We start from the raw sequence: 15,001 nt of genomic DNA on the forward strand, positions 1-15,001 counted from the left end.
CGTTGGGGTCAAATGTTTGGCTATACCCATCAGCTTAAGCGCAGCATGGAACATGGAACAGCACAGATGTAATAAGGAAACAAGTGCAATGCTCTATTCATTATTCTTCACCGTGATTTGTGTTCGGAGCACAGAGGAAGCACAATGTTAAAATAACGAATAAAGCCAGTGTGTTAGGCAGTGAAAGAACAGAATAGAGGACAAAATTTAAGACAGCTTCTGACGCATGTATATACCATGTTTAACTGATTTGTAAATACATTAACTATCGCGATTTCTCTAGTGACTACACTTGGATGTTCAATTAGGCTCTTACAGGTAGTGCCCTTCCTGCTGAACAGAAAGGCTTGCTATTTTTTATACGCTCTTGAACACACATAACTTCCTTTTCCGATTCAGGGAAACGTAAACCGGAGGATGTCGCTGCGACTGCCTAATTCCGGACCAACCTCAGGGTCTACAATTGGAGTTCGCAAACCTGATCAGCCAGTTTCAGCCCAGTTGCAGTTAAAATACACCGCGGTGTCGCACTATGCAATCCAATGACCATTTCATCGGAGTGGACATCCAGAGTGACTCAATGACCATTTTCATTCTGATGATTCTGCGTATGTAAAAGAAAAGTGTGAATAAGTAAGAGCAGAAGGCGTACTAGAGCCGAAAAAATTCTGCCTACTTACAGTGAAAGACTAACGTTCGGTGAATACGGATGCGTCGAAAAAAATTTATTCTCGCACAGTTAGGCATATCTGGTCACAGAAATGCAGAAAAGCGTGAGCAGACTTGCGTTCTCCATCTGCAAACAAAAAAAAAACCATCTCACCAACTGGCGAGTCAAGACAAAAAGTGATTGTTTTTCCGCGGATCCGGATTCCGCAAGCTTTTGTCTTGACTGTGCATCTTGCTATTTTTAACATCGGTAGAAAGGTCTTATAGCACGCCATGCAAATATTAGTTTTTTTTTTTAAAAATGACCATGATAATGTTTAGTCCCTTTTATCACATTGATACAATAGGGCGGAAAAAAGCGCGAAACCAAAAACGAGTGGCGGAAAATCAAACGAAGCGTGCCTACCACTTGACATTGACAATGCTTAAGCTAGTTTGGCTTCCTATGTTCATTGCGATTTTTTATGGAAACAACGTGGCTCTCAGATGTTAACCAGCGAAAGGAAAGAAAATGATCGGAGAACACGTTAGGAAGACCGTTGAGCTCCGTATACTTTTCTCTAGAGTTGCGAAACTTTGGTCCTGGAGTGCCGGGACATTCAGTGAAACACAAGTTTAGTTTTTTCATGCTTGCGGGAGTAGCTGAATCTCTGATTCTTGCAGACGTTTCGATGCTGGGCGGCGGAAGAGACCCTGTGATTTTATCCCCTTTGTATCAAACAACCAGCTCAAGTGTGAGGAGCCAAAAGTCATTCTTGACATTGACTGATTCATGTAAATCGCTGTTGCAGAACCTCTGCTCGGTGCATCTCTTAAAAGGAGGATCGTGACGGCCACGTCCCAAGTACCATGCAGGTTTCACGATAATGGGCCTGTCCGGACCACCGCAGGGGTCGATAATCCTCAGCTTGATGTTGTGATCCAGGGGCCAGTTGTGGAACTTGATGACCTACACCTCTCCCTAACGAAGACGAAAATGCAGCACCACGCAACAGTAGTCTTTCTCATTGACCACTCCTGGTCATAAGTAGAAGCTGCACAGGTACACCCTCTAGCTGCAGCACTCAACTCTGGCTTGTCTGCTTGCCGTTCTGATGAGCTCTCCGTAACCATCCAGAACCCACTCGTGGGTTCTAGCTGCTTTCCTCATGTGCTGCAGAAGCGTGGTGACTTCACGACAGGCAGCCTCAGTCATATCTGGCTGTGCTTGGATGGTCGGCTTCGCTGCAGTCGGTAGAAACCCGTCATTTTGTTTAGCAACGTCTTGCAGTGTATGTTTCAACGTTGCTCTCACTACGTTTATATCATGGGAGAGCACATTCAAGCGGTTGTTTTGAGAGCTATTTTCAACAAAAGGCCCCATTTCACCAACACCGTCGTCCAGCATCGCCTTGAACGCTGCAAGTTGTGACCCTTGTTGCTTCCAGAAGTGCTGTCTCTATGTCTTCTACGGAAGTTTCCAAACTCTTCTTTTCTCGACGTATATCTTCCTCAGTTTAGGTACCGCTCACAGCAGAAGCAAACTCTGCCTTACAATGTGACCGCAGATGCGCGCACACATCATTGCTCAGAACAGCAACCGAGCATTTAGGGCAGCTTGTGAAATGAAACTGACTGTCGTGTAGAAAATGCTTGGAGAGTTTCGACGCCAGCAGAAAAGCATTGCAGCCGTTTGCTTCGCTCCAGCGTTTTACCTCGAAAGAAGTAGATATATATTAACCGTATAAATCTATTCTGGCATCGATTTTAGGTGTATAAGCAGGTTGAGACTCATTTAAAGGTAATCTGTTTAAAACGCATATACGCAGGTACGCAATTCGGTGCTCTGGGCGGCGACGGCTTAGATGATATTCGACTGGCTAATGATATTCATATGTGCAATGAAGAGCAAACTCCTATGCCTGCTCGTTGTGTTTTACCTTTTTGTATAATACTTTGGTCCTTCATTTTGGCACCAAATTCAAGCTTTTAATGTGTATCTTTCTGTGCTTCTGAAAATTTCCTGAATATTACTGGGCATGAACTCATGTACTATTTTATGCAATGTGGTGCGGCGAGGCGTCTCAGGGCGCACGTCCATCGATCCTTGGTGACAAAAATGTCCACGCTACATTTTAACGATATTACCATTTATCGGCCACTGAACGCCCCGTGATCATATACCACATGAACGACATTCGTTTTGACTGCCTAAAAACGATTCACAGCACACAGGTGTCTATGGATTAATGAAAGCAATGTATCGAGCTCTACGTTTACTGCAGCCGGCTGAATAAGACCTCGCAATGGAATGTCTCGCCTACACAGCCTAGATGACAACTTTATCTATCTCGCAGCTCGGAGTTTACATTGTAGGAGTTTCACTGTGTCTAAAAGCATTTGGGCAAAGCCTCGCGTTGATGTCTGGAAAATTTTTTTCTATTACCACTTTGACGTCATGCCGATGTCTATGTGTAAAAGTTGTGCATTTTCGAGTGCATGACAGACACTTTTTTTAAGTGGCCTCGAGCAGGCAACCTGCCTTTTGTATTTAATGTTATCGTTGGCGTGTTTAGTGAAATCTCCTCTGCTTGATGCATATTCATCCTTGCGCTGCGTCGTGGACATACACCAGGGCAAATGTGGCGCCTTGCTAATAGAAATATTATATTTGATCACGTCGTTTCCAAATCTGGCGGGCTCTTTTATGTTGCTGAACTTCAGGGGCTCACTAAATTCCTGAAATCCACTTTCACGTAGCAGTTTGGCTGCTTAATCCGTCACCCTTTCGCTGCTTCATTTTGAATAATGATTCTACTATATGTGCCTTCACTTAGCTACCCACCCCAAACTTGACCCTTCGGATTGGCGGCGCGCTTGCATTGATCTAATACGCATATTGCCCAGGCGTTCACTATTGTGCCATTTCGAGTGAACTGCATTGAATAAACATTCATACTAACGCCACTGGTATTTGCTTGGGCAATGTTCGTTCTCTATATGAGAGAACGTTGCTTACCTAGGTTGCTTAGGCCATGCGCACGCTGAATACAGTTGGTTCAAACAATTTTTTGCAGAATGCAGTAATTGAGACACTTTTTTGGAAATTCGCGAAGGTTGCCCCCTAATAAATGGCAACGCACTCGATATCGTCATAAGCCATCATGCTCTGTGCTGGCTGTCTGCCAAGAGAGAGCCACCAGGCTTCCTCGCTTGCTTGTAGCTACACTTCGATAAGCACGACATACATTTCATTTATTGCCTCGATTCCGGCCCTTCAGACGTTAACCCTCTTTAGTCGTCATCAGTACAATATGATTCGATTCGCATTTTGGGTCGCTGTGCACTTATGCGTATGGTTTGTCGTCGCGTGCATTTGCCGTTATGCCACTGACCAGCGCAAGGATACTTCGGTGGCATCCCTTCTAAAATCTGTTTAGTTTTCGTACTGTCGTTGTACCACAAAACTCAATACTTAATTCGTGTTGGAATATGACGCCATCGTAAGAATGTGTTTCTCGAAGGAAACTGCATAATAGCATTCCCACAGCCCGAATGCTGTGAATCTCTCTATTTTTGGTTAGTGCGCTGTCGTAATTGCGCACTGACCGGGATAATAAAAAAATTGGAGCAGTGTTACTGCAATATGTAAACATACGTTGTTACGCCTGTGCCCTGGCAGAAGCCTCTAAACTGCGCGGAGGCGCTTTTCCGGGCATTAGGCGAACAACATTGAAAGGGAAAAAAAAGCCGCTTTTTTGCAAAACTATATTGGTCAACTATCGCAAACTGTTGCACACATAGCGAATACAAAATAAGCGTCATATGTCCAGTGGCTCGATTTTTTGTAGCGTGAGCTACACTGGCCGAGGTTCAGCAGTTTCGCGTGGCTCCTGGAGAGCAGTGCTGCGCTTGCGCGAGAAGCAGTGACGTCACACGACGAACAGCTGGCACGCCGGAGCCGCCGCCGCACGCGCCTCGCCGTTCTGCGCATTCCAGAGGAGTGCCGTCATAGCCGCGGTAGGCGCACTGCCCAGCTGTGCGCGTCCGTTGCGTAGTAGCCAAGTCTGACGCTGCGCCGGAGCCGCTTGATAGCGCCTCTCATTTTGTGCACATGCGCAGAGGTATCAGTGGGGGTATACAAATAGCATGCTTGCGAGTTTGGTATAGGCACAGATAACGAGAACGAAATTGCTACTTTGTGACAATTTATTCTCAGCGGCTCAGCGTAGCTCACACTCCGTATATCTTGGCATAGCCGAGCTAAGCCAATGCTTATTATTTTTTTCGTCAGCTTTTCTTCACTAATTCGACACTCATGCTTATCCAGACAACCGGGAGAATCACTTTCTCAGCACCAGTGGCAAAAGTAATTGAGCGTTATATATTGAAGAGAAAAAAGTTTGCCCCCTGATATGTTTTCACCAAAAAGCATCGCCTACCTACGGCGCAGCTCCGGCATCGAGATGCAGAGCCATCGCTGGAAGTGCTTAACAACTTATTTGGGGTTTCGCTGTCAACTTCAGATGATTCGTTGCCCTAAAGGGGCGGATCGGCTAAATTTGCCGGTTTTGGATAATGAGAGCTAAACTTCTGTAGAGAAGTAGTGGCCGACGCGTGCTCCACTGACTGCGATACAGCTTGGATTTTGTGGCGCGTGTCGTCCCACCTTGCGTAGTTTTCCACAGGCGTTTCCCGTGAATAACAAAAATAAACTGAATAAATTTACTGCTCCTCTCAGCGTGCACCACATAAATGAACGGGCCCGTGTCCTCTCATTATTCCCTCCTGCATGAAGCAATGAATTCGCTTGAACCACTACGAGCCCACCTATAACAAAACGAAAAGCTCTTTCTATAGCACACTTTCCTAATGGGCAACGTTATGTTTCAGTACCATCCACAAAGACGATTCTTTACGGAAACTTCGCCCATAGATATAACACCATTTTTCTGGATACCATTTTCTGGAACAGCCCTATGAGCGTGTGACTGGCATGACCCCTGACTTTCTGACGCTTATTTGTCAAGACACGCGTCAGTCAAAAAGCGATAGAGTCCATCTGCTATTCGAAATAAAATCTTTCAACTGCGTGTTAAGAAAATATGCTTTCTCTTTGTCACTGTCTGAACTTTCTCGCTTGGCGTCTCAAGAGATCTTCATCAGGGAAGTCCTTCCAGTCAACGTTCTGTTCACTGCACTTTTCGTCATCGATCGGGCAGATGTGGCCACCCGGCACGGCACATTTTTTGTAACAGCCCTTACACATGAAGTGGGCACACGGCAAGATGCCGATCGTTTTGGCAACGATTTCACATGCGCTACACACACGAGCGGGTGGAATAATCTCCGTGAAATAAAAGGGTTTGCGGTCTAGCCCTGCCGAGAACCCAACCAGAGTGTAAAGATAACCACTGGGACATTTTTTTGCAGCTTTGATTGAGGCGATCTGACAGTGGAGTCTGTTGCCGGTTCCTGCACTGATCAAGAGTCCGAGATCTTATCTGGTTCCTTGGCTGTCGTCAACGCTACATCACTCAGTAGCGCTTTGCCGGGGTACAAGGGTTGTGTTTAAGGAGCTAGTGTGCTGCGATATGTAAATGCAGGGCGGTTAGCAGAGAGAATCTTAGGTTTTCACTGTTCAGTATTGTACAGTCAGTTAAACAGCTTGAAAAGAGTTTTTGCGAACAACCGAAATCCGGATGTTTTCTGAAGAAGCATTGTCGCAATCAGAAGCGCAGTCTGCAAAGAGCGCCATTATATAGGCAAGTGCTCTGACGTGAAGACCGGCGAGAAAGATCAAGATGCGTGAATGGCATTGTTCATTAAATTTTTGTGTTAGCTATCTGCATACACTGGTGTGCGTGTTCATGCTTACACGTATTTAAGTCAGGATGCGCATTCCCACAAAAAAAAGCTAGAAAATCATTGACCCACCTAATGAATTGAAGAAAATTAAAAGTGAGAATAATATTTGCCCCCTTCCTAGACAAAAATTCGAAGACTCCTTGCTTCCGTTTTAGCACGGAGTGTAACATAATTGCGACTAAATCTAGAGCCGTGCATTACAGACGCCACGATGCTCAGAGCTTGACAGAATGTGTCACGAGCTTAGTGGTCACAGTATACATGATGTCACGCAACTTGAACCAAGGAACGAAAAAAAAAGTGGCGCACCGGAGCTTGGTGAAGCCGAAGTCATTTTGTCTCCCTTCGTGTGGCGCTCCTCAGAGTGTTCTTCAATGTCCGCTTAATTCGTTAATTAGTTTAGTTTAGTTATAAAAAATTCAAACATTCACTTTAGAGTCACGTGCGTCTCGGTAAGATATGGAGGTGGCTGCGAAGCAGTCAATGTAGTTTTTATACCAACGTATCTTGTACGTGGTTCTTTTTTTCCGCATTTTAAGAAAGCCCGCCAAATGGGGAAAAAAAGCTGTCTGATTGCGCTCTTGGGCTACAGCAATGTGGCACTGCCAAGCGCGTTCTTAGTGAATGAAGCGTGGGCGCTCACCGCCTTGAAGTGAACAGCCGACGCCGCCCTCTGCATGGTCTTGAAATTGCGCCAGCCATTCTTTCCGAGCATTGAAAGTGCGTGTTGTGATCCATGATAATGTGTTAAGCAGGTCATCGACAGCTAATCCAGATGGAAATTCTATGAAATCATCGCATAGGCAAAAGAAAACAGAAAGGAAAAGCAGTGAAGTCGCGTATTTCAAGGTATTCTCCATACTTTTTTATTTTTATAAATTTCAAGTCCATCGAACTGAGCGGCGGCCGCTCACTTGGGCACGGTCAGTGCGCACATTTCGTTCTTTTGGAACATAGTAGGGAGTGCTGGCATACGGTTGCGTATGTGCGCAGTCGGAGTAATTTTTTTTAATAATTCTCGGGCTTTCCATAAATGCTAGAAAAAAAGGACCACATAGTAGGTACGTTGGTGCAAAAACTTGAACAGTTCTTTCTTTACCCTCTGTACAACTCAAGGAAACACACTTCACCCTAAAGTGAATAATAGAAAATTTGCTCAGTTTTTCTTATCGAATAAATAAATAAGCGGAATTTTAAAAAAAAAGTACCCTGAGGAGCGCCAAACAGTCGTTTCGCCCAGCTCTGGTAAACCGCTTTGTTTAAATACCTGGTTTTTCTTATCTAAAACATCCAGTACAGTATATGTAGGGTTTAACTGTAAATTCGTCCGGCAGAATAAATTTAGGCATTTAGAGAAAGCCAGATGCTATTTGCCCGTAGCCGAGAAAGAAGGTAAAGCCTATAAATCTGAGTACATTTTATATAAGATCTTTGCCTTCAGTACAGCCCGTGTTCTTTTGTATGAAATTTCGATAGAGCAGATCATTTTCAAACATCTACATTCCAAAATTTACCTCGCCCGTTTCATATAGCTTAGACAGTATCCTAAAAATATTCGTGGTCCGTGGTGGCTACTTCGAGTCTTGCTCGTTTAATGGCCAAACTCATATGTCTACTAGTGAAAAAAAAAACTCTTTGGGACAATCTCACTATTTCTTATGTACACTGCAGGTGAATTTTCGACTGCTGCCATCGAAAATTTTCCCGTTCTTCCTAGCGTGAAGCAAAGCTTGCGGCAACGAGAGAAAACTGCGCACACTATGGCTGCGTGATACAGCACTCATTCTAGCCGCTGCCTAGAGATAACATGCGCCTCATCCTTAGCGTCCGTCGAGAGGCCTCCGAAAATACTTCAGATAGAGGTGTTTGTACCTTAAAAGCTGTCTTGGCACATTCCTGTCACTGGCTTTCTAGAGCGTGTCCCTTGTAACCATTATCTCCATGCAGGTCCTGCAAGAATGGAACTAAGAGACGGTCTGACTACTGCTCCCATAATGCGGCAGAGGTTTAGAGTGAGGTTTGAGAACCTCTGGATCTTGTCTGGGCCGATCACACTGCGGACTCTGCAGAGAATATTTTACTATGGAACCTTACTCACATGAGAGATGGCTTTTGAAAACAGGCGCGGAAACATGATTGATTCGATCGCACTTAATGACACATTCACAGACGCCAATGTCAGGCAGCTGAGTTACCAAGTCATCAAATTTCCGCTGACCATACACTGCAGCCGAGGGAAAAACACATTGCTCGATTCCATAGTGGCACTAGACAAGTCGACCACCTGTCGCCAAATCAAAATTTAAGATTTCAAGGAGATTTAAGTATTGTTCACGCCACTGCTGTTCTATTCGCGGGAAAAAAAATTGCAGATTGGCGCCACGACTGGTAATCATGGTCACAAAAGGTGAACCAGACTGGCTTATCTGGCGGATACACTCTGTGTCAGCAGGAGGATTTCAACGGATTTTCGCGGCATTAATCGTACACAAAAAGTGTTACAAGTAAAGAGACAGGCATGAATGAACGCAATGTGTAAACTGGCGCACAAATATAAATGATAAGTAAAATTTATAAATAAAAAATAATATGAAGTGACGATATTTAGCAGCCTAAGTGGAACTTTTTTTCACTATTCGTGGCTTCGTCGTCTCTAGCTGTGTTTGGTAGTTGAGACGTAGAAGCTTTAAAAAGAGGAGTGAACAGACGAAATATATTCTTTATTCAACTTAAAAGGACGGCGAGAAAACGTTCGATAGCTGAACACATGTCTAATAAAGCCCGGAATCATCTGCGCTAATTTTGCACAAGCGGATATATAGGACTCCTACTGAATGTTCGGCAAGTGCACACATGTTCAAAACTGCGCCGCCGCAAGAGGTCAAAGCACTCCTTGATATGCCAACACTTCTGAACTTTATTGTGCAGAGAAACTGAGCCGCAGAAAATGCCATCCCTCTTGATGCAGTTGGCAGCAGCGCCTCGGGTACTTTCCTCACAAGTGCCGCGACAGCTGCATTCACTCGTTGGCGTGCCTTCTGCGCCGCACTCGTCTCTTTGCAACCATACGCTATCAGCGCACCGCGTGAGCAGCCAGACAGCGAAATTGAACGGTCCGACTTTTTCAGCGAGGTAACATTTAAGCATGCATGCCACTATCCTGGATGTGTCTTGTCCTTGTTACTTTTTACTTTCGGCTTAAACCTGCAGAAATGTGATTACTGAATTTTCGCCGTCTCCAAAAAGCATAATACCTTGTCTTTTGAGTCCCGTCGACAATGTTTGGAACTGACGAAATTACTCAAAACTAGAGCCATGGAATTATTGCGATAAGGGTTTTCAGTCGGCAGTATAGGTAATTGTAAATACCACAGATTATCACATGCACTTCTATTTTAGCCAGTCATTAAAAATGCATTGGCTGCTCTCCATCGCGACATCTTAAAATCAAAAATGCTTACCCGCAAGTTTATATGCTTCAGTGTACCCGTTGCCTTCAAAATACATTTTACGTGCTTGATTTTTTTACTGTACTTGTGGCAGAAGGAGGTCTTTTTTGAAAAGATCAAGACTTAAGTGGCGTTTCTATAATCGGAAGTGAAGTTCTAAGCAATGCAGAAATTCAGTTCTCACTGATCGGCTGCCGGCCCAAGATAATATTTCTCTTTTCTTCTTAGTCATATTGCACTGAATGTGGCCAGTGCTGTAGAGGATAAAACTGATACTTGGGCGAGTTGGTATGACATTTTCATGAAGAACAGCGCTTGCTAGGACAATGATTGAACAAGGATTATCACGTGCACTTCTGTTTTAGCCAGTCATTAAAATGCATTAGCAGCTCTCCATCGCCACATCTTAAAATCAAAAATGCTTACCCGCAAGTTTATATTCTTCAGGATTCCCGTTGCCTTCAAAATACATTTTACGTGTCTTCCTTCAGTCCTTGTCCAAGTTTGCGCTGTGCTGAGTAGAAAGAACTCTCATTTCTGGCGCGTGGAAGAGAATTATTGAGTAAATATTATTTTAGACAGCATGTTCGCCTAATAAGACATATCGTGACTTATTATATGCTGTTGTTTTCTAGAATGAAAGTTATTCTTACGAAACTGCTTTTTGTCTCTTGTTTTCAAGGTCTGTGTACCCAAGAAAGATTGCGAACAACGGACAGACAACGCATTGCCTTTTTGACCGAATACGATGTGACTAAATACAGCCTTCAGGTCGATTCTAGCCACGAGTTCAGAGCAGAAATGACTCTTTTCACGTTCATCGCCGTTTTCATATTCTGCACATCATGTCGTGTTACAGGAGGTGAGCCATCTGATGCCTTTTATTTGTTAAATTAAGCATATGATGTAGTTGATGAAATTCTATACATCTACAGGCTGCTGAGGCCATGGTAAGCGGAACGTTTGGCTCCCGTCCGCATCATGGCACACTAAAACCCTTTCATCAGGTGGACGTGAGCTTGTGTGAGAGACAACCGAAGAGTTTATAATGAGAGGGACCCTGATTTAACTGGCTCAAATATAGGCTGGCACTAAAGCAATGTCCTTTCTCTCCCTATTCCTTTGCGCTCAGTGCGGTGGGCAAAGTAGCGGCAACCTAAGCATATGACTGCAAATAGAGTACACATATTTTCTTCACTGTTTGGTTTTGTGCCCTTTCCTGACATTCCGTGGCTTTGAGCATGCGCAGCATTGTATATATGCTTCTACTTGGTGAATGCGATAATTATTTCATCAGGAAATTGGCACTGACTCTATCGAAGTGATTTGTAAGTACCTGATGGAATAGGATATGTCGCGGGGTAGTTTGTTAAAATAAGTTTGAGTTCTAGGCTATAATGGCGATCCTCATTTTTACAATGTAATGCACACTTAAATTATTAACCGAACAGTTCTGTTTAAAATCCAAAAATCGATTGATACACTCCTATTCGATGAAAGACGGTGAATGGATGATGTTGAGTTTCTTCACAGTAACTGGTGTTTGGAAATCAGAAAACTACGTTCATTATGAGCAATAGAAATAAAATATCGACCCTGAGCATTCCGAACAGTCATAAAATCGTGACAGTGCACAGGGATCTATGCCAGTGTTGTAGTCTGTACGAATTTTTATGTTAAGCTTAGATGCAATTGCATGCCGTCTCTTTATATTTTCAAACCTCTTTCTCCATTACAGCCCCGACATTTGTTTTTCCGCAAATCTTCCAAAGCAGGAGTAAAGACGGTGAGAAAGTCTTGACGATAACAAGAGATTTGACACTGAACCTCCAGAAAAGCTCCGTCTTCGCACCGGAATTCTTCATTCATTCAACTCGAGATGGCGCACCCGTCCGATACCACGTGAGTATATTTATACGGCTAAACACTGGCACCTGGTAATGAATGTTTCAATGCAGTAGCTAGTTTCTTACGCACAAAATTACCCATTTAGGTAATAGTAACAGATTTTAAAGAACAACTTGCTTCTTTATTGTGATTGCCGGAGAAGAGACAAAAAGGAACGTGTTATAATGCACAGGGGCCCATACATTTCTACATTCTTGTTGAAAAGAGCGGCCACCATTAGGCAAGAATTATCTCCATACGAATAAAGCAAATATTACCAGGAGTAACTAAAAAGTCCCTTTTTATTTTAATTAATCGCCATTGCTGTCACTTTAAGAGGCTTCAAGAATTTTAGCTTTTTCACGCAAAGCGTACCGAACCCAACACGTTTTATTCGTTAGATGCTCAAAAAGTACATATTGGAAGCATGTGGTACGCCCAGTATTTCTCCCCCATTCAAGGAATACGAGAGAAAGTATGATTGCACGCACTATGAGCATGCTTGAAAACGTACTGTCTGTTGTCTAACCTTAGGAACACATTCGATTTAAGCAGCCAAGGAGGAAACTTGCAATTGGAATGATGTCCTTGTGAAGACATTGCACCGGGTTGATTGCCAGCCGATAGTTGTTTAAGAAGCTTTGCTCGCTCTTATTAGCAGTTTTTTAGGGCATCCAGCTTTTGTCACTAAAGCAGGCTCTGCGGCCTGGCTGCTTTTGATATTAGAAAACTTTCCGGGGCATCGCTTTTGAGAGGCAAGTTATTACGTCACACATGCGTTTAACGCCACCTAACGCCTGAACTATCACAGTTGAAACTCTTAAAGCATATTTTAAGCAAGAAAATGCCTGTTATATCTTCATCGCGCTTCAGGCGTTGTTTTTTAGGCAAGATTTCAGGCAATGATAGGACGTGACAAAACATTGGACCTCCATGAGCGCTTCCTTCCGAGTAGCACAAGAAATATGCTCAGCTGCACTGCTTCTCTGTGACAGACAACCCTGTTATGACGAACTGTTTTTTTCCTTTCTCGGGGTTTTGAGTTTCAGAGCATACTCTTTGGACAAAACGCGTCTAGAGGCCGTCATGTGACTTTAGGTCAAAATACTATGTCCCAACTATGTCCCAAATACTATGTCCCAAGTACTATGTCCAAAATACTATGTCCCAACTATCGCTCTCACTTGTTCACGCCAAAGCAGGCGAAACATTTCGCATCGGTTGTTAACTTTGTACGTAAAAACTATGAAACCACTTAGTAAACATGATACCAAAAGCACACTGAAAAGTATAAGCCATGAAAAAACTACTCAGGCCGTGTAACAAATACCTTTGAGCTTGTTATGCGTTAAAACCTCCGACAACGCTGCAAATAATAAATATTCATCTGTTCTTTACGGCCAAGAAGGCTGCAGGTTGTATTAGTGATAGAAAATGTTATTTCTTCAACTTTCCTAGCTGAATGATGTGCACACAGTGCGCTAAGAATTTATCGTCACGTGCCTAATGCGCCGCGAGGCCTCCGCGCTTAGTCGAAACGACAACGAAGCGGTGGTTGGCTCTCGAGGCGCTCTCGCTCCGAGACCTGGAACCTGGCTCTCTAATTAAAAGAGGCTCTCGGTCTCGGGTTGTTCCCGACCCCAACCCGCTCAGCTCGTGCGGTCGTGACAATATTTTGAAGCCACAATCTCGAAAACAAGATGCACATTTTCTAAAAAGATGTAGGTTTATAGAATGCAACAAAGATCGGCTAAAACACCTTTCCTATTTTTGAACTTTTGCGTTTTGCGACAAGAAGTCCATAACTTGCGTGCAAGGTGCACATACTACTTAAAAATAGAGATTCCTTCTTGTCATTGCAGTAAGTATTTCGGAAGCAATGAAAGTGTGTCACGACCATACAGAAATATTTTCCTTTTGCTTTTTTCCGCAAGAAATGGAGGACATGCGGATTACGATTCCTGTTGTCGCAAAAAAAGCATTGTTTATTTGAACCAAAGTAATTTTAGGAAGTTCGCGCGCTGTTTAAAAGAAGATAGTTTTTTATACACTATTTAATATGTTTTCAGATGCAAGGACCTGAAATGGAGAAGAATCTTTATCACTCAGTTGAGAGCATGGCCTCCGTCGATGTATCCGAAGAGGAAGGAGTAAAAATAGTACGCATGAAACCTACCTGTTTTACATGCTCGAGAACGTAGTTATGCTGCCGAGTAGACTGGCGCGTTTCTGAGTGAGCGCATTCCTAAAGTGTTGCGTGTAATTCTTTATTGCTGGAAAGAGATAATATGTAGCGGCCATCTATTCAGCCACTCCTAGAAGCGCACAATTTAATGCGTATTTTGAGACGACCTTTCAGTTCAAGAGCGGTAACGTTTTATTTCTGGAAACAAAGGGCAGAAAGAGGTCCACAGGATTAAAGAAACAGACACATCTCTCCGCTTATGATATCGTGCGCAATGTTTCACAAAGTAATGAACCAACACTTAAACTAGTCGATTCGTCGCAATTTCGCTGGCTGATTAGGCAGTTTATTCGCGATAGAAGAGTTGGACGCTAGATGCGGTCATGTAAACTCGTAAAAAGCAGCTTTTTCGTCCACTTTATCATTGCAAAAACAAAAGAAAAAATCAGGTTGCGGAGAAGCTGGTTTTTCTGCTAATGAAACTGAAGAATATCTGGGTGTACAAGATTTTGGGGGGCTGGTTTTGAGATTCTTTAAAACTGCGTTTTTCAATCACTAATTCTAATACATGACAAAAATTATGCATTTACGCAACAAATTTACGTCGCACAAATAGCAGGCGTTTTCGAGAACAATTTTTTTTAATAGGCTTACAGGGAAGAAAGTCGGTTTTTGCTGCAAAGTATTACCAGGGTTGGCGGAAAGCAGAAAACCGGTAAATTTTTTTGAAAAAGAAAGCTGGGTACCTAATTTTTGTTCACTTTCTGATTATTAGGATTAGACGCCTAGTTGCAATCAGAGATTTGAAACCTGTCTTTAGTAATTTCAAAATCAGTTTTTAGAATTAGGATTTATTTTTAGATTTTAGAATTTACTGTGGGCGCTCTGTCTCGAGAAAAGTTGGCTACATCTTGCAAAAACATGCGCTTTCGAAAAGCATACAGGCCAGGCAACCTTTCCAGTG

General features: G+C 43.3%; 1 protein-coding gene across 3 annotated transcripts in view; it reads left to right on the forward strand.

Annotated features, from left to right (window-relative positions):
* Positions 1 to 9,486: 9,486 nt before the first annotated feature.
* The window catches only part of LOC144104993 (venom metalloproteinase BumaMPs1-like), a 35,408-nt gene continuing 29,893 nt past the window's right edge, over positions 9,487 to 15,001 (forward strand). For 2 of the 3 annotated variants that reach the window (XM_077638216.1, XM_077638215.1), the window contains exons 1-4: positions 9,487 to 9,648; positions 10,648 to 10,827; positions 11,704 to 11,867; positions 13,922 to 14,011. In XM_077638216.1, coding sequence (XP_077494342.1) covers positions 10,767 to 10,827; positions 11,704 to 11,867; positions 13,922 to 14,011 — 315 coding nt within the window. In that variant the 5' untranslated portion in view covers positions 9,487 to 9,648; positions 10,648 to 10,766. The remainder of the gene's footprint in view (positions 9,649 to 10,647; positions 10,828 to 11,703; positions 11,868 to 13,921; positions 14,012 to 15,001) is intronic. The other variant, XM_077638217.1, reaches the window with a different exon arrangement.

This window comes from Amblyomma americanum, chromosome 9, assembly GCF_052857255.1.
Source record: "Amblyomma americanum isolate KBUSLIRL-KWMA chromosome 9, ASM5285725v1, whole genome shotgun sequence".
Taxonomy (NCBI): Eukaryota; Metazoa; Arthropoda; class Arachnida; order Ixodida; family Ixodidae; genus Amblyomma; species Amblyomma americanum.